Below are 19357 nucleotides of genomic sequence, written 5' to 3'. Positions count from 1 at the left end.
ACAACCCCATGAAGGGCGTTTGGACCTTATCTCACGGGCCTTGGGAAAGATGTATATGGTATCCTCATAAGGATACGTGGGGGCTTAACACCCAGGGGGATCTGAATTGGTGCATAAGTGCTCCTGGAATAATGTCAGTTATTTGATATGGAATAAATAAATAGTGGACTTTCTCTGACCTTTACAAACTCAATAGCGGTGTACACAAAACATTGAGGTGAGGGTTTAGCTTAGTGCTTGATAAGCTTTGTTGCATTCAACAAATAATAGTAAGCACATTCTCTCAATGAGAATGATGGCTATATGGAAGAACCAGTTTATGGATTAAGAAGAAATAGACTGTAATAGCTCTGTCTAAAGAAAGCAGAGTATCTACTTGTCATCCAGCAGAATCAAGTAATTGCCTTTTAACTGGATCACTTTGATCTCAAGCAACTTTGTTAATCTACATAGCTTTTTAGCTACTGTTAGAGATTAAAGGATGGAAATATGTTTAAACACTGTGTTTTTTGTATGTACAATTGCTTTCCACACCCCAATTCAACTCTTTGTGCCATTTGGAATACAATTACAGAATTGAGAACAGTTTTTGTCATCTATTCTGCTGCATTCAAAAAAGCAAAACACAGAACTCTATTTTTTGAACCAATTAGAGTAATACATCTTGCTACTGATTAGTAGGTACAAACTTGAGATCCTAGGATTAATAAATATGGAATATGTTTCAAATTGTGCAAAAGCACAAATGGCATAATTGTGGAAACATTTAATCCTTCACTCCTTTTTAGTTTCTTTAAAGAAAATTAAGAAATACTATTTTTACAGCCTTTCTCTTAGACAGAGTGGGAACAAAGGCTAAGACCTTCCTTTAAAATGGAGTATGGTTAGGGGTGTGCTCTAGCACACCTACCTACTCAAACCGTTTGCTAAATTTTCACTGTGAGACTTTATCACTTTGGAAATCAGCAAATGCTATAAATTAGGACTTGATTTATTGTTCTGTTGATTGCTTAGACTTCAGAAAACGTTAATAATATGAATTAAATTTAAACTGAGTCCTAAATACATTCTCCTCATTCCCCATCAAGGTTGTTAAAAAATTTACCAGCATACCCCTGAGTAAGGGTGTTAACCAAACTAACTCTTGTCTAGATAGTTTGATTGCCTCCCTATGCACCACCTGAAGTGACTGGTGCCAGGGACTATCTAAGAACAGAGTTTGTCTTTTTTTTGAAATCCAGGGTTAAGATTCTGTTCACAGAAAGAAATTCATAAAGGGAAGAGGTCCAGGAAGGAATTGAGTGATGATTATTTTGTAATGTTAAACCCAAACTATGTTTTAATATATTACACAATCTTAAAAAAAGGGAAAAAGACCTACATATACAAAAATATTTATAGCAACTTTTTTTTGTGGTAGCAAAAAAAATTGGAAATTAAAGGGATGTCCACCAATTGGGGAATGTCTGAACAAATTGTGGTATGTGAATGTAATGGGACACTATTGTGCTATAAGAAATGATGAGCAGGCAGATCTCAGAAAAACCTGCAAAAACTTCATGGAAGTTTTCATAATACAAAGTGAAAAAAGCAGAATCAGGATAATATTGTATACAGTAGCAGGAGCATTGTATACAATGATCAACAATGAATGACTTAGCTCTTCTCAGCAATACAATGATCCAAGACAATTTCAAAGGACTCATGATGGAAAATGCTATCCACATCCAGAGAAAGAACTGATGGAATCTGAATACAGATCAAAGCACACTATTTTCACTTTATTTTATTTGCTTTTTCCTTTTGGTCTGTTTCTTCTTTCACAACATGCCTACCATGGAAATATGTTTCACATGATTGTACATATATAATCTGTATCAAATTGCTTATTGTTTTAGTGAGAATGGAGGAGAAGTACAGAGAGAAATTTGGAACTCAAACATTTTTTAAAATGAATATTAAAAATTGTCTTCACAAGTAATTAAAAAATTATACATGCATATCTTACATGATTTTTCATTATTCAGTATTTCAATAAATATTACCTAAAATTTCCTTGGGGCAGAGAGTGATGTCAGAAGGCATGGGGTATTTTGCCATTTTGGATATCTCTCCCAAGCTGTAAATGATGTATTTAAGTAGTCAACAAAATTATTTCTGACATACTTGAGCTTCAGTTGAATATATTATTAGTATTCATATTTATTCATTGGCACTATGTACATGTCACTTCTTTCAATAATAATTTTGATAACTAATACTCAAACATTAATTTAAGGTTTATGAAGTGTTTTACAAAAAATAGTCTCATTTTATCTTCACTACAATCCTAGGAGTTAGGTGCTAGTATTATTTTCATTTCACAAATGAGGTATTTTATACTGGATTTGAACTCAATTTTTTTTCTGACTCCAGGTCCAAAAAAGAGATCTTAGAAGAGCTTAAAAAGAACTTTAAAAATCAAATAAGAAGGGGAGTTAAGTGGCACAGTGGATAGAGTACTGGTCCTAGAGTGAATTCAAATCTGGTCTCAGACACTTGACACTAATTATCTATGTGACCCCACACAAGTCACTTACCCTTGATTGTCTTGTACAAACACACAAAAATCAAATAAGAGAGCTTGAGGAAAAATTAGGAAAAAAATGAGTAATGCAGGAAAATCATGAAAAGAAAGTTAACCAATTAGAAAAAGAGATCCAAAAACTCAAGGAATAAAATAGCTCCTTAAAAATTAAAATTGGGCAAGGCGAAGCTAATGACTTCATAAAACACCAAGAAAAAATAAAACAAAATCAGAAGAATGAAAAAAATAGAAGAGAATATAAAATATTTGACTACAAAAACAACTGACCTGGAAAACAGATCAAAGGGAGACACTATAAGAATTGTTGGATTACCTGAAAGTTATGACCAAAAAATCTAGACACTATACTTCAAGAAATTATAAGGAAAATTGCCTTAAAGTTTTACAACTAGAGGGCAATTGAAAAAAAATCTACTCTTTCACCACCTGAAAGAGATACAAAGAAGAAAACTCACAGGAACATTATAGCAAAGTTTCAAAGCTCCCAGGTCAAGGTTGAAAATATTACAATCAACTAGAAAGAAACAATTTAAATAACATGAAGCTACAGTCAGAATAACACAAAGTTTAGCAGTTTCTACATTCAAAGACCAAAGGTCATGAAACATGATATTCCAAAGAATAATGGAGCTGGGTTTGCATCCAAGAATAATTTACCCAGTAAAGTGGCAGCTAGGTGGTGCAGTGGATAGAGCACCAGTGCAGGAGTCAGGAGGACCTGAATTCAAATCTCACCTCAGACACTTGATACTCACTGACTGTGTGACCTTGGGCAAGTCACTTAACCCCAATTGCCTCATCCTGGGTCATCTCCAGTCATTCTGATGAATATCTGGTCACTGGATTCAGATGGCTGGAGGAGAAGTGAGGCTGATGACCTGCACAACCTTCCCTCACTCAAAAAAGCCCAAAAAACAAAGTCAAGTGCAAGTCATGTCATTATTTCTCTTATGGCATGGTTTTCTTTGTCAACAAAGGATGAACGAACACCCAGTAAAGCTGAGTGCAATCCCACAAGGAAAAAAATGAGATTTGATGAATTAAATGACTTTCAGGTATTCTTGAGAAAAAGGCTGGAAATGAAGAGAAAATTTGATCTGCAATAATGAGAAGAAACATATGAAGGTAAAAATGAAAGACCAATTACAAGGGATTAATAACTGTTTACTTCTTATATGAGAAAATGTTATCTATAACTCTTAAGAATGTCATTATTACTAGGGTAGTTTGAAAGCATACACAGATAGAAGACTTGGGACTGAGTCAAGTATGATGGGATGATCCTTAAAAATGAAAGTGGGTAGGGAAAGGGAAAATGGAGCAATTATTTTTATACAAAGGATAGGTAAATGGAAGAACTGTTAGAGTGGAGGGCTGGTAGTGCTAGAATTTTATTCTCATTAGAATTGGGTTAAAGATGTAATAACATATACATCTAGAAGGTTATAAAAGTTCTCTCAACTTATAGAGAAATACAAGGGTGAGGAGATAGGATAAGGAAGGGAGTCTTAGAAGGGCATGCATATTAAGAAATAAGAAGGCAAAGCGATAAGAAAAAGGAGGGGGCTTTTTGAAGGGTGGGTAGATTAAGGAATAGGAGGGCACAGGGAGAGGATAAGGGAAGAACTATTAGAAAGGGTCCAGATTAGGGAGGCAGTGGTCAGAGGTAAATTAGGTGTCTGAGGAGGGATAGTGTAAAAAGAGAGGGAGAGAAGGATAAACAGTGAGGAAAAATAAGGTGAAGGAAAATACATGTTTAATAATTATAACTTTGAATGTGAATGGGATGAATTCACCCATAAAATGGAAATGGATGGCAGAATGGTTAAAAACCAGAATCAGACACTATTTACAGGAATATGTTGTTTACAAGAAATATATTTAAAAATGAGAGATACACAGAGTAAAAATAAAGAACTGGAGTAGAATTTATTATGTGTCCACTGATGCAAAAAAACCAAAACAAAACAAAACAGGGATAGCAATCAAGATCTCAGACAGAGTTAAAGTAAAATAGATTTAATTAAAAGAAATAAAAAGGAAAACTACATTATGTTAAAAGGTACCATAGATAGTGAAGTAATATCAATATTAAACCTATATGCACCAAGTGCTGTAGCATCCAATTTTTAAAAGGAATAGCTAAATGAATCAGAGACAGGCAGAAATATATAGCAAAACTATAATAGTAGAGGACTTAAACCATCCCCTCTCAGAACTAGATAAATCTAACCAAAAAATAAATAAGAACTCAAGGAGATGAATCGAATTTTAGATAAGCTACACATGAGAGATATCTGGAGAGAACTGAATGGAAATAGAAAGGAATATACTTTTTTCCCAGCAGTATATGGTACTATCACAAAAAGTGATCCTATATCAGGGTATAAAAACTGTATAATTAAATGTAGAAAAGAATTATTAAATACATCCTTTTTAGATCATGATGCAATATATTTATATTTAATAAGAGATCATGAAAACACAGATGAAAAATTCATTGGAAAATAAATAACATAATCTTAAAGTAGGCTAAAGAACAAGCCATAGAAACAATAAATAATTTTATTAAAGAAAATGAAAATAAATGAGACAACATACCAAAACCTATGGGATGCAGCAAAAGCAGTAATCAGAGAAAAAGTTATCTCTAAATGTTTATATCAATAAAATAAAGAGCAGATCAACGAACCGGGTGAGCAATGAAAAAAACTAGAAAAAGAAATTTAAAGTCCCCAATTAAATACCAAATTGGAAATTGCAAAAATTAAAAGGGTACATACAGTTTGATTGCCCTTGGCATTGTTCCAGATTGCTCTCCAGAGTGACTAGATCAGCTCACAGCTCCATCAACAATGCATTAGTGTTAGTTTTCCTACACCTTCTCCAACATTTATCATTTTCCTGTTTTGTCATGTTAACCAATCTGATAGGTATGATGTGGTACCTCAGAGTTGTTTTAATTTGCATTTCTCTAATCAATAGTGGAAAACATTTTTCTAGACAGTTTTTCAGATAAAGGTCTTATATCTCAAACAGATAGAGAATTCTGTCAAATTTATAAGAATATGAGTCATTCCCTAACTGATAAATGGTCAAAAGATACAAACAGGCAGTTTTCGGATAAAGAAATCAAAGAGATATATGTGTATATATGCATATATATGTATATGTATATATATACATATATACACATACATTTGAAAAATGCTCTAATTCACTATTGCTTAAAGAAATGCAAATTAAAACAACTTCAAGATATCATCTCACACTTATGAGACTGGCTAAAATGATAGAAGGGGAAAATGACAAATATTGGGAGAGGTTATGGAAAAACATATTCACTGTTGATAAAGTTATTGAAAGGATCCAACCATCATAGATAAAAATTTGGAACTTTGCCCCATGTACAATAAAACTGTTGATACTCTGACTCAACAATACCATGAAAAGGTCTGTATCCCATAGACATCAAAGAAGAAAGAAAAGGACTTAACAGTGCTTTGTACATAGTAAGTGCTTAATATGTGCTTTTTCATTCATTTATTCATTCATTCTCCTCCAGTCTCCTCCAGGGGTTAACCCTTTAGTCTTCTCTCTTTAGTCTCTCCTAAATTATTGGCTTCTTCCCTACTACCCACACACATCTGGATCTCCATCTCTAAAAAAACCCCCATTAATTTAACCCTGTCATTTCCATAAGTTACCACTCTATAGCCCTCTTCTCTTCTGCAGTCAAATTACAAGAAAAAGTCTTCCTCATTCATTGCCTCCACTTCATCTTGCATTCTTACCTAAACCCTTTGCAATATGGTTTCTGACTTCATCACTTGACTTAAACTACTGTCTCAATGGTTACAAATGATTTCTTAATAATCAAATCCAATGCCTTTTTCTCAGTTCTGACTTCTCTTGATTTTTCATTAGCTTTTAATGCTATTGACTGGTCCTTCTTCCTACTTTCTCTTCTCTTGGCTTATTATGACACCACTCTCTACTGATTTTCCTTTAACCTATCTTTTGCTAGATTATCAACCATCTATTACCCATTAAACATAAGTGTTCCCTAAAGTTCTGTGCTGGGACCTCTTCATTTCCCTCTCTATACCCTCTCTCTTAATGATCTTATCTTTCATAGATTCAATTACTGTTTTAAATGGCATTCTCAAATCTATATACCTACCTCTTAACTTTGCCAGAGCTCATATCACTAAATACTGCATGTCCTACTGGAATCTCAAATTTAATATATCCAAAACAGAACTTATCTTCCCCCTTTAAACATGCCCTTTCATTCTCTATTTCTGTTTATGGTATCACCATGTGGTCAGTCAGTTTTGTAACCTCAGTCACCTTCCAATTTTCACTTTTACTCCTATATACAGTCATTTGTCAAGTCTTGCCAGTTCAACCTTCATAACATATCTTATATCAATCCCTGTTTTTTCATCTACACAGCTGTCACTCATATTAACTCTCACCTGGAAAATCACATTAATATCTTGTGCCAGACCTCTGAAGGTACATTTTGGGGATAAAAAGGCTTACACAGAAGAAATAAATTGGCCAAGAGTATGTATTTTTTGGTGTGTTTTAATTCATACTGTGGAAGAATTGTGGTTTAACTTCAGGCTAAAATCACTTTCCTATTGGCATCTCTATGCTTCAGGGCTCTAAAACAAGGAAATTTAGTTGCTTAACCCTCAGACTTTACCTTTAAACTACTCTTTCCCTTTCACATATTGTATTTTCAAAGCTATGTTCCTTTCAAGAAGATAGATTTCAACTCTGAAAATTTATGTAAAATCATAAAGCTCTGGCGAAGTGAACAGAGTGCTGTGCCTGGTGTCAGAAAGACTCTGTCCTGAGTTCAAATCTGATCTCAGACACTGACTGGCTGTGTGACCATGGGCAAGTCACTTAAACTTGTTTGCCTCAGTTTCTTCATCTGTTAAATGAGCTGGAGAAGAAAATGACAAACCAAAAAAACCCCAAATGAAGTCATGAAGAATTGAATATGACTGAAAAACTACTGAATAAATAAAATAATGGTAGAAGGAAAGAGGAACCTAGGAATCATGTATAGATTGTCCCAAAGATCAAAGGAGAATAATTTGCAAACTGTATCACATATTAAGCAAAAATCACATCCTGGCACGTGCTGAATCAGAGGTAACCATATCTAAACTTTGCTGTCAAGACTTTTTGGTCATATGATATGGAAATCTCAGATATATTCCAGATATTTGCAGTAAGATCAGCAGAACACCAAACATTACTGATAACTTTGGAATAATGTAGACATATTAAAGTTTTCCTGACAACTTTGAGATGATCTGGATATATTAATGGACAAGCCCAATGTGGCATGGATAGTAATTTATCTCTACAAAAACTATCTAAAAATGAGACCTAGGAGAGGATTCTGACAATATAGCAGGTAGGTCATAAAATGCCAGGTTCTCCAGATTTTTCCCACAAACAAGACAAAATAGTGCCTCAGGATGAATGTAGAGTAGTAAAAATAAACAAGTTGGGGCAGAATAGTAGTCTTCCCAGAACAACCTGAAGGAGAATAGCAGAAAAATCCTAGGATTGAGGTTTGAATCCTGTGAAATGTAAACACCTCCGGGCTAATTCCATTGAAATAGCAAACCTTGAGCACCGGGGCTAGATGGTTCGGGAGATAGCCTTGGCCAGAACTACAGGAATTTTCATCTCCTGGATAGTGTGGTGTCTGAGCAGGGAAAGAGTGAGGGAACCTCTGCTGACAAGGAACACCAGACCCAGCTGTATTGGGGAGATGTGGCCCTCGGCAGAAGGAAATGATGGGGTATAGACTCTTGGAACCTCCTTGAATCCTCCTGAATCTCTCTACTTAACCTGGACTTTCATACTCAGATTTGTAGCCAGGTCCTCCTGAATCTCCCCACTCAACCTGGCCTTTCATACTCAAATTTGTAGACAGGTTCCCCCCAAATCTTGCCACTTAACCTGACCTTTCATACTCAGATTTGTAGCCAGGTCCTCCTGAATCTCCCCACTTAACCTAGCCTTTCATACTCAAATCCATTTCATACTCAGACATCACTGGTTATCCCAATCACATCAAGATCCTCCTTACACCTTCCTCCCAGACCACTACATGTCAGTTCCATTTTGCTTCCATGAAGGGGCTCAGGTTTAGTCCAGCTCAGACTCTGTCTATCTGAGATTCTATCTGGCCTGCTTGTGAATACAAGTGTTACAAATGCTTAGTTTAGGCTCCTTAAGACTCAACCCAATATGGTGAATCTTTAATAAACTTTTTCTTTGACTTTAAGAAGGCTTGAGTCAAATTCATTCAAGCAGGACCTGGTGTGTCAGTATTTCCGGGTCCCCAGCAACCCTAGACCTCAACATATGGTTTCCTGACCGAGAATAACTGCTAATCTCAAGTTCTTCTGCCAAGACTGAAAGGTATGTAAGCCTCCCCTTCTCCCCATCCCCTTCTCGCTCTCCAAGCACCTTGGAAGCGGATTTTCAGACCTGGCCTCAGGTCTCAGTATCGGGAAGTATGTGTCTAACTCTCTGAATTCCCTGGAAGCTAGGGAATTAGGGAATGCTCTCAGGTTTTTGGTCCAGTGGCTGTGTTTGAGGCCATGGACCTAGGCACACCCTCCTAAGCAAGTGTGTGACCAGCTCTCTGAATTCCCTGGGCACTAGGGAATTAGAGAAACGTCAGTTATTATTTTCTCTTGTTTTTCTTTCAAGGCTTATTCCCAGGTCCTCCTTCACAGAGTGAAGGACTTCCAGCCCCATGCCTATAATGAATCAATCCTCTTCAGTCCCCCAAAATTTGCCTTTGGGTTGTCTCTTACAAAATGGAAAAAATTTACAAATGCTTAGGCTCCTGAAGAATCAACCCAATATGGCAAATCTTTAATAAACTTTGTTCTTCTTTGGCTTTAAGAAGGCTTGAGTCGAATTCATTTGAGCAGGACCCAGCGTGTCAGTATTTCGGGGTCCCCAGCACCCCTACACCTCAACAGAACCAATGAGTGCAGAAGCAGTGGGGTGGGCTGCTGCTGGCTGTGTACACTTATAGAAGGCCTGAGTTCTTGGTTTTGGTTCCAGGCCTGAGGGGAGAAATGAAGGAGAACCTGAGGCCAGAGGCACCACTCCCAATACCCCAAGACTAGAGGTGATTATAAAAACTAAGCTACTACAAATAAAAAAAAATGCACAGGGAAAGGAGAAAGAATTCAACCATAGAGAGTTACTATGGGAATAGAGAAGACTGGGGTTTGTCTTCAGAAGAAGATACTGAAACAAAGAAACCTTCTTCTACCCCAAAAAGCAACACCTGCTCAAAAAGAATTCATAGAAGAAATTAAAAAAGACTTTAAAATCAAATGACAGAGAATGAGGAAAAACAAACTAAAAATAGTCCAAGAAAACAAGAATATTATGAAAAGAAAATCAGCCAGTCAGAAAATGAGGTCCAGAACATGACTCCTTGAAAATCAGAACTGGGCAAGGAGAAGCCAGTGAAGTTATAGAAGACCAAGAAATGATAAGACAAAATATAAAGAATGAAAAGAGAAGAGACTGTGAAACATCCCATAAGAAAGAGAACAGAGCAAGAAGAGAAAGCATAAGAATCATTGGACAACCTGAAAGCTATGATCAAAAAAAGAATCTTGATACAGTAATACAAGAAATAATTAAAGAAAATTGTCCTGAAGTGTTAGAACAAGAGGGGAAAGTAGAAATATGAAAAAAAATCCACTAACCTGAAAGAGATCCTACAAGGAAAACCTACAGGAATATCATAGCTAAATTTTGAAACCCTCGGCTAAAGAATAAAATATTAGTAACAAGAAAAAAACCAATTCAAATATGGCAGAGCCACAATTAGAATCACACAAGACCTAGCAGTGGCTACACTAAAAGTTTGCAGGTATTGAAACACTACATATTGAAGAACAAAAGAGCTGAGATTGTGGCTGAAAATGCCATACCCAGCAAAGTTAAGCACAATCCTGAATGGAAAAAAATAAAGGATATTCAATTCAATTGCAAAAAGACCTGAACTTAATAGAAAATTTGACATACAAGATCCAAGAGAAATATAAGGTAAATATCAAAGACGAATTACAAGGGATTCAATAAGGACAGACAGTTTACTTTTTATATGGGGAAATGTAAACTATATCTCTAAGACTGTAATTAGTAACTGGGTAGTTTGAAAGAAAGATTAGGGTAGAGCTGAGTATGATGTGATTCTAAAAAGTAACACTATCTAGGAAGAGGTAAAAAGAGTAATTATCTCATACAAATGAAGTGTGAGAGGAAAAACTAACAGAGGAATTAGATGGGGGAGGAGAGCTGACAGTTCTGGAACCCTACTCCCATGGGGAATGAGTTAAAGAGGAACAATACATGTATCTCTAGAAGAGTATAAAAAAGTCTTCTGAATTTAGAAAGAAATAAAAGGCTAAGGTGATAGAGAGTGGGAAGGGATTTTTAGGGATGAGGAGGGTATAGAAGGCTGTCTAGATTAATGGAAATGGGGTAAAGAAGGAACAATTTATATATCTGGAAGGCTACAAAACTCTTCTAAATTCAGATAGAAACAAGAGGACAAAGGGAAGGAGTTTCAGGGAGAGGATAAGGGAGGGATCCTTTGGGGGGGAGGGGGAGGGGGGAAGGTTATGTTAAGTAACAGGAAGGCAAGGTAGTGGGTACAGAAGTAAAGTAGAAGAGTCAGAAGGGATAGGAAATGAGAGATACACACAAGCATAAAACAAAGATCAGGAGTACTATTAGGGGAAAAAAAATCAGAGTTAGTAATCATGATCTCAGACAAAGTTAACCAAAAATAGATTTAATCAAAAGAGAAAAATAGGGATATGTCAGTCATATTATTCAATATTGTTTTAGACTATTTAAAATAATTGGACGGTATAAGGTGGGAATATTTTTGTGGTATAGGAAACAAGTTGGTGAGTTTAGAAAAATATGGAAAGACTTGGACTTAGGAAGATGTTATCCACCTTTAAAGAAACAGAGCAAACAAGCACTGTGTAGTCTTATGTAGATGCACATGAATGTATATGTGCATGATTATAGGCATCTGTGTATGTCCATATATGTGTGTGGATATATATATATATATACATACAGACATGCATATCTACCTATCTGCCCTTAATTGTAGCCTTCTTGGGTAAAAGGGGAAGGAAGGGGGGAAAAGGAACACAGTAAAAAGTGCACAGCAGAGAACAAAAAAAACTACAAGTAAAGTAGGTTCTTTACTTCTGAAGTAAAGATGGACAGTTCTGAACACGTGTAGTATTTATTAAATAAGCTTTCTTGAAATGGAAATTTATATTTTGAATTCTCTCATGTTCTGTTGTGCACATGGCAACTTTCCCCCCCTTATTTCATGTTTTAAAATAAAATTGACAAAAAATAAGAAATCTCAAACTCCTGCCCTTCCACCACCCTCCCCTCACTCTTCCATTTCCATGCTGCCAAGTGCTCCCAACTCTAATCCATGGGTATATGCTTCTCTGTGGGTCTCTACTCTCCCTTGTTTTCATCCCTACCCTATCCTTGTTCTCACACCATCTCCCTCAGTATCTTCTTCTGACGATTGACTTTGTACTTTGTGCTGTTTGCCCCATGTGCCTTATTAAATCATGGTTGTAGCTTCACTAGAGTACCTGAAAAACTGGGTGTGCTTCCCCCATTTAATAAATTAGCAATTCAAGCAAGGGATTTTGCATAGGTGCTGATCATAGCAAGATATATGCAACACAGAGCCTACTGTCAAGAAATTTAAAATCTTGGTATAAACAACAGATCCAAAAGAATCAAATAAAGAGTATATGAGTTCCAAGTGAAGTGCTATGGAAAATTTTGTCTCACTTGTGGACTTTTCTTTTTGGAGAAATGTCCCATCATCTAAATAATTTCATCTCAAGCTAAATTGTCAGTGAAGTTTAGAGGATTCCTGGGGATGAAAGGTATTTGTAGAATGATAGATGCAGAGCTGGAAGAGACCTAAAGAGGTTATCAAGTCCAACCCCTCTTCCATTTTAAAGATAAGGAAACTGAAGCCCAAGGAAGATTTCCCTAAGGTCTGAAAAGAGTGTTAGAGCCTGATTTAAAACTGAGGTTCTAAATCTAAAATATTAGATTTAGAGCTCTGTACCATAGCTCCTCTCCAATTTTTTTAAATCAATGCTATTCCAAAATGTCCCTCTTAAAACCTACCTCTTATTCGCTTGCTTTGTAATTTTGGTCACTTCTACCCACTTAACTCCCTTTTCCTATAAAACTTCAGGCTTTCCTCTAAAGTTTTATTCTATTAGGTGTCCTACCCACAATCAGATCTCTTAGTATATGCAAGTAGCCCACCCAAACCAATCAGTTTCAAGTCTCTGTTAAATACTCATTTTAAATGTTTATACTCTGGAGTTTTGTTTGCCCAGGAACTTAATCTTCCACTGTCATTATGGAACTGATTGCTGTAACACTGTTATACCTAGCCACATTTTTGTAAAACCAGTTAACTTTTGAGTATACCTGCATATGAAATGCCATCAATTATTTTTTAAAAATTTCATGAAGCTCTATAATATCTGCTCTGAAAAATATTATACAAATTTTGGAGGAGAGTAGAAATCATTCTAGATTAGCTAGCACATGCTAGTAAATCCATTGATTCTTCTTCCTGAGTAATTTTAAAAATCAAGTATAAACTCCTTTAGGCTGAATAAAATCTATGATCAAACTTGTTCACCAAATTTTAGAATATGAAAAATGTGAGGATTCCTTGAAACTTAATTTTTAAAAAAGTTATAAATGGAAGTATTACATTCTATTGTGGGGAGTAAAATATGACACTTACTACTCCCAAAGGAAGTACCAACCAAAATATGAGTCACTTGAAAAAGGGCCTGAGTTATCATCACGAACAAAGCCTCACTAGCGTCCCTCATTGTGAGTTAGTGGAACATGAGTCTGACGCTGTGCGGCAAATCGTATTCCTTATTTTTAACAATTCTTAGAAACGTATCCGTAATCATCAGTAACACCAAGGAGAACGTCTGCTTCCATTTTATTTAACAAGAACCGAACAGAAATATGCGCTGCAAAATATGCGCGGATTCATGCAAGTTCTGAGCCCTTACACGGCTGTCAGCAACTAACGCTTTGCTTTGTACGACAATTTAATAAAACGTTGTCCAGCACGGAGCGCAGACCCCCCATCCTCCACCTAGACTCTCCGGTAGGCCTCCATGCGGCTCAGCACCCATCCACACGGGATCAAGTGTGCACAGTAAAACACCGCCAAGGCAAGAGCGGCCTCCTGAAAGACACAAAGTTTAAAGACCGCCTAGCTCCAGGCCGAGGGAGGCCAGTCCTTCCCACGCTCCATCATGGACGCCCTAAAATGGTGTTTAAGAATCGTCTGTTGGTTGGACTAATGACGTCAGTTCAAACCTTTAATGAGATGTCTACCGTCTGTATAACAGTCTTTCTGAAAGGCTATTTATTACTAATAGAAAATGCTCTAATGCCGCTTTTCTCGTGGCCATGCGCATTACTGACGTCTTAATTTAGAGCTTAGGGTCCAACTCGGAGGAGGGCGGGGCTTTCAGGGAGGAGGGGCGGCGGTGGTAGGACGGCTCTTATTGGCGAACCAATACGGAGGAGGGGCCGGCCGGGGAGGGGGAGGGGAGGAGCGGAGTGCTCGGGGCTCCTCCCCCACGCCCCTTCTCCAACTGCTCCTCCAATAACCGTCTTTCCCGCTTCCTCCGGGCCCCGCCCCGCGCCTTGGTCTCGTCCTCTCAGGGCCTGGCCCCTCCACGTTTCCTTGGCCCAGCCCTCCGATGCTTTCCTGCCCCCGTCAGCCTCCAGTTTCTCACAACGATCCCAAACCCTTTCTAGTCCTCTGGCTCCTAACCTGCCCCGCCCCCTGAGTCTCCCCCTAAGCTTCAACAGTTCTCCCTCAGGGGCCTCGACGATGGCGTCGCTCATCGCCTCCTAAAAGGGCGAGATAAGTGACGCGGCTCCACTTCTTCGGGTCGGGGTTCTTTCCTCCTCCTCCTCCTCCCTGCATCCCGCCCTCCCTCCGTGGAGGCCTGGCCTTTCCCTCCCACTAAGCCTTCCCCGCCCTAGGCCTCGCCCCCGTGCCCTCTCTCACCGGGGCCTTCACCGGCTCCGCCGGCCCGCCCTGGTTCTCAGTGGCTCCGGTGTATTCGACGAACTCGTTGTGTTCCAAACGTCGGCCGAAGCCCGTCCCGGGGGGGCTGCCCCGGGGCCGGGGCCTGCGGAGCAGGGCGGAGAGGCGTCTCCAGGGCATGGCCTCCAAGGGAGTCGCTGCCGCCGCTGCGGGAGGGGCTGCGGGAACGGTCGAGGCCGCGAACGTCGGGAGGCGACGGAGGAGGTGGCGGCGGCGAGGCCGTGGGGTGGACGGGGCGCGGCTCGTCGTCCCCTTCCAACTCCCTCCTCCTGAGGCCTTCGGGGGCCCGAGCCAGCGCCCCCCCTGGCGGAGGGGCGGGGAAGAGGCGGCGCGCGGGCCAAGCGCCCCGGGACCTCGCAGGGGCCAGTCCCATGCCGGCCTGCAGCCCGAGCCCGACGCCGAGCGGTCTGAACCTAGGCCCCTCCAACAGCTGCGGCACGTGACCGTCAGTGCCGACCCCTCCCCCCAGCCTCCGGAGGCTCCCGCTCCTCCGTCACCTTGTGACGGTCACGTGGGGCGGCCCTTAGGAAGCGTGCTGGGGTAGAGGACGAGGAGAGGCCTTGCTCGTGGCACTTGGGGGTCTGTGGGTGGTCGTGCGTGGAGCAGGCCTGTGTTATTTCCTCCCCCTCGCAGCCTCACCCTGGCTTCTCTCTGCTACTGTCCTCTCTCCCTTGGAGAACGGCTGTCTTTATTTTAAATTACATTATTTTATTTGTTCTCAGCGTTCTAGAATCACCTCTATATATCTTGGATTTTTTCCCTTCCCTACCTTCCTCCCCCCCACTCCCACAATTTTATGTAGGTTAGAACCTACATTCCTACGCACATACTTTCCTATTAAATACATTTTCCCTTTAGTCTTGTTGCATAGAAGAATTAGAATGAATGGGAGAAACCATAAAACGAACCAAAGGATAATACTAAGGAAAATGGTCTGCTTCATTCTGGGATCCAGTTCCGTAGTTCTTCCTGTGGATGTGGAAGGCACTTAGCCTTAAGGAATTTCTAATTTAATTTTTTAATTTTAATTTAAGGAATTGGGAATTTTTTAAGTCCCTGCATTGCTATGAAGTTCTAAATCTACCAGAAAAATTCCTGGCACAGCCGTGGTTGTTACCGTATGTAAAGTTCTCCTGGTTCTGTTCCTTTCACTCAGCATCAGATCATATAAGTCCTTCCAGGCCTCTCAGAAGTCTTCTTGTTCATCATTTCTTATGGCACAATAGTATTCCATTACATTCATGTTCCACAACTTGTTCAGCCATTCCCCAATGAATGGGCATCCCCTTGATTTCCAGTTCTTGGCCACCACAAAGAGAGCTGCTGTAAATATTTTTGTACATGTGGGACCCTTTGCCATTTTTGTAATCTCTTTAGGATATAGTCCTAAAAGCAATATTGCTGGGTCAAAGGGTACACACATTTTTGTAGCTCTTTGGGCATAGTTCCAAATTGCTCTCCAGAATGGTTGGATCAGCTCACGGCTCCACCAACAATGTATTAGTGTTCCAACTTTCCCACATCTTCCCAACATTTATCATTTTCCTGTTTTGAGAACCATTCTCTGTTCCTGAGTCCCAGCGTACCAGGACTCACTACATGTAATTTCAAATTTTCATCCTTACCTCAGTATCTAGAGAGCAGGTACTACTGGCACTTTGTACATTTGGACATAAAACAGATACTTTACTTGGAGTTTGTTCCCTGGTGAAATAGGGGTGCTTCACTATTTTTCCTTTGTTGCAGCTCTTGCCTTCCATGGTCTCTTCCTTGGCAGACTACCCTTTTAATTTAGAGCCCTGTTGATTAGATTTGTAAGATTCTAGGCAAATATATTTTTACCAGCACTTCTTGGTCATCCCTGGCCAGAAAGAATTATTCTAGTTCTGGTTCTGCCACAAGTCAAGTCAGCTAGCTTTTATTGAGTGCCTCCTGTATGCCAGACACTATGCTGAGAGCATACAGAGAAGGTGGGGGCTGAGGAGGAGAGAAGCAGCATCTACTCTCAAGGAGCTCTCAGTCTAACGGGGGAGACAATATGCACATAACTATGTACAAGCAAACTATGCACAGGAAAGATTGGAAATAATTAATAGAAGGAAAGCACTAGAAACCAGATATCAGGTAAGACTTTCTATAAAATATGAGAATTTAGCTAGAATTTGAAGGAAACCAAAGAATCCAGGAGGTGGAGCTGAGGAAGAAGAATGTTCCAGGCATGGAGGACAGTTAGTGAAAATAAGAAAGAGTTCGGAACTGGAGGATCATGTGCTTGAAGAATAGCAAGGAGGCCAGTGTCCTTGGATTGCAGAGTACTGGAAGGGGAGTAGGGTGTAAAAATAATAGAGGTGGAAAGGGGCCAGATTATGAAGCACTTTAAAAGACAAAGGGTTTTGTTTGATTCTGGAGAGGACAGGAAGCTACTAGAGTTTATTGAATGGAGGGGAAGGGAGTGGAGTGATATAGTCAGACCTGCACTTTTAGGAAGATCAATTTGATACTTGAGTGGAGGATGGATTGGTATGGGGAGGGCTTGGAGGCAAGGACAACAACCAGAAAGCTATTCCAATAGTCTCAGTTTGCTCCTCTTGATAAAGGGATTGGATTGGTTTGTAGGGACCTTTCTAGCTTCCCTAGTTCTATTATTTTCTGCTCTAACTGGCAAATTAGATCTATTGTGATTCTTAATTAGTGGACCAAGTAATAATCTTTATGGCTGATTAATGTAAAAATTAATTTCTTAAGCTAGGAAAGAATTACATTTTACCTTGTTATTTGTAAATTGTATGATCATAGTATGGTAGCTATGCAGATAGTTTCAAACACAGACCTAAATATTTTTGGAGGCTCCAGATTTAGTCCCTCAATACCCTCTAATAGGGGTATTATCTTAGTCAAAAGTATTTTTTGTGTATTTTACTAAGTACAGTGGTAGGATGCAGAAAAATTAGAATTTTATTTCTGGATAAAACCTTAATAATTATCTACTCTAATCCTCTTTATAGAGGAGAAAACTGAGGCCCACAGCGCTTAAGTTATGATCTTGGCCACACAATGAACTAAAGGATGAGTTGGGGCTAGAATTAGTGCTTTTTTCCATCATACCATTATGTCATATAATCCTAACCATCCAGACATATCTAGTGAAGATATGAGACAAAATGATAATACTCTTCTAATATAAAAATGTAACTTGCCTCAAACTTATCTTCTTTTAAGTTAGGTATTTTTGGTGAGTAGGTACAGGCTTCCATTGATTTAAACACATAGCTTGTAGCACATTCATTGCAGAAATAATCCTTTAAGTGATGAAGAAAAGCATATAAAAGAGCAATAATATATTGCCAACAATGACATAGTATTTCATGGTTTGCAAAGTACTTTATGGAATCATCATGTACCTCACAGCCATCCTATGATCCTTTAGACAGTTTAGGAGAAAACTGAGGTCTAGACATGTGATGCCATGCTCAGTGTCACAGAGCCAATAAATGAGAGAATTGGGATTCAAGCCCAGATCTTCTGGCACAAAACTCAGTGCTTTGCTACTACTATATAATACCACAGCTTCATCTATGTTTACATTCCCATGGTCTAGCATAACACCTTGTATGTAGTAGGCAACCAATAAAGTTTATTGAATTGAAGAGCAGATATGTCAAATGATCCAAGTTCAACTAAGCTCTCATCATTGTGCAGAAATACCTTCATTTATGTTTAATGAATGCTCATCTCACTCCATGGTGGGGTTATTCTAAACCATGCTTCTTTGATCCAGTCTCTGAAGATAATATGGCCCTTTTCCTTGCCAAGACCAACCACTTCTCAGATGCTCATGTTACCATTCATCATCTCTTCTCTCTTACATTTCAGTCTGCCTGCCAAATCTTTCTCCATTGCCTGAAAATAAGCTCAGACCTTCCCTGTCTTTATGAACAAAACAGCACCCCTTACAGTTGCAATTCAAATTCATATTTTACTTATATTATGAACTTACCTTAAGAGGTCTTACTTCTCACTCCCACCATCCATTACATCAAAGGGAAATTTTAGAGTGAAATAACCATCATTATGGCTAGAAAATGGGGGAAGGGGACGATCTATGTCCTTAGGTTGGCTCTTTGCCTTAATTGCTTTCTAGAAAGATCTAATTTTTAGCCACAAGGGGTCAGGGCGTAAATTTATCAATCAATCAAACATTAAGCAGCTATTTATGTGCCAGGCACTGTGATAAGATCTGGGGATACAAAAAGAGGCAAAAGACAGTCCCTGCCCTCAAGGAGCTTGCAGTCTAATGGGGGAGATAACACGCAAACAAGTGTATACAAAGCAGGGTATATACAGGATAAAAAGGAAATAATTAAAAGAGGTAAAGCACTGGAATTAAGAGGGAAAGTTTCCTGTAGAAGGTAGGATTTTAGTTGGGACTTAAAGGAAGCCAGGGAAATCTGAAAACTGAATCCATTAGTATATACCAGTGAGTATTGGCCTTTGTTCCTTCAAGACTTGTGGGAAGATTAGTTTTAGCACTT

At 38.9% G+C, this 19357-nt stretch overlaps 1 protein-coding gene across 1 annotated transcript in view; it reads right to left on the bottom strand.

Annotated features, from left to right (window-relative positions):
- Positions 1-13680: 13680 nt before the first annotated feature.
- The window catches only part of LOC140514646 (uncharacterized), a 43588-nt gene continuing 37911 nt past the window's right edge, over positions 13681-19357 (bottom strand). Inside the window, exons 2-3 of the mRNA XM_072625138.1 lie at positions 14787-15322; positions 13681-13949 (exon numbers count right to left, since the gene is read on the bottom strand). Coding sequence (XP_072481239.1) covers positions 13857-13949; positions 14787-15322 — 629 coding nt within the window. The 3' untranslated portion in view covers positions 13681-13856. The remainder of the gene's footprint in view (positions 13950-14786; positions 15323-19357) is intronic.

This window comes from Notamacropus eugenii, chromosome 7 (genome assembly GCF_028372415.1).
Source record: "Notamacropus eugenii isolate mMacEug1 chromosome 7, mMacEug1.pri_v2, whole genome shotgun sequence".
Lineage (NCBI taxonomy): Eukaryota > Metazoa > Chordata > Mammalia > Diprotodontia > Macropodidae > Notamacropus > Notamacropus eugenii.
The sequence above is the reverse complement of the archived record's forward strand: the minus strand, read 5'-3'. Positions and strand labels throughout refer to the sequence as shown.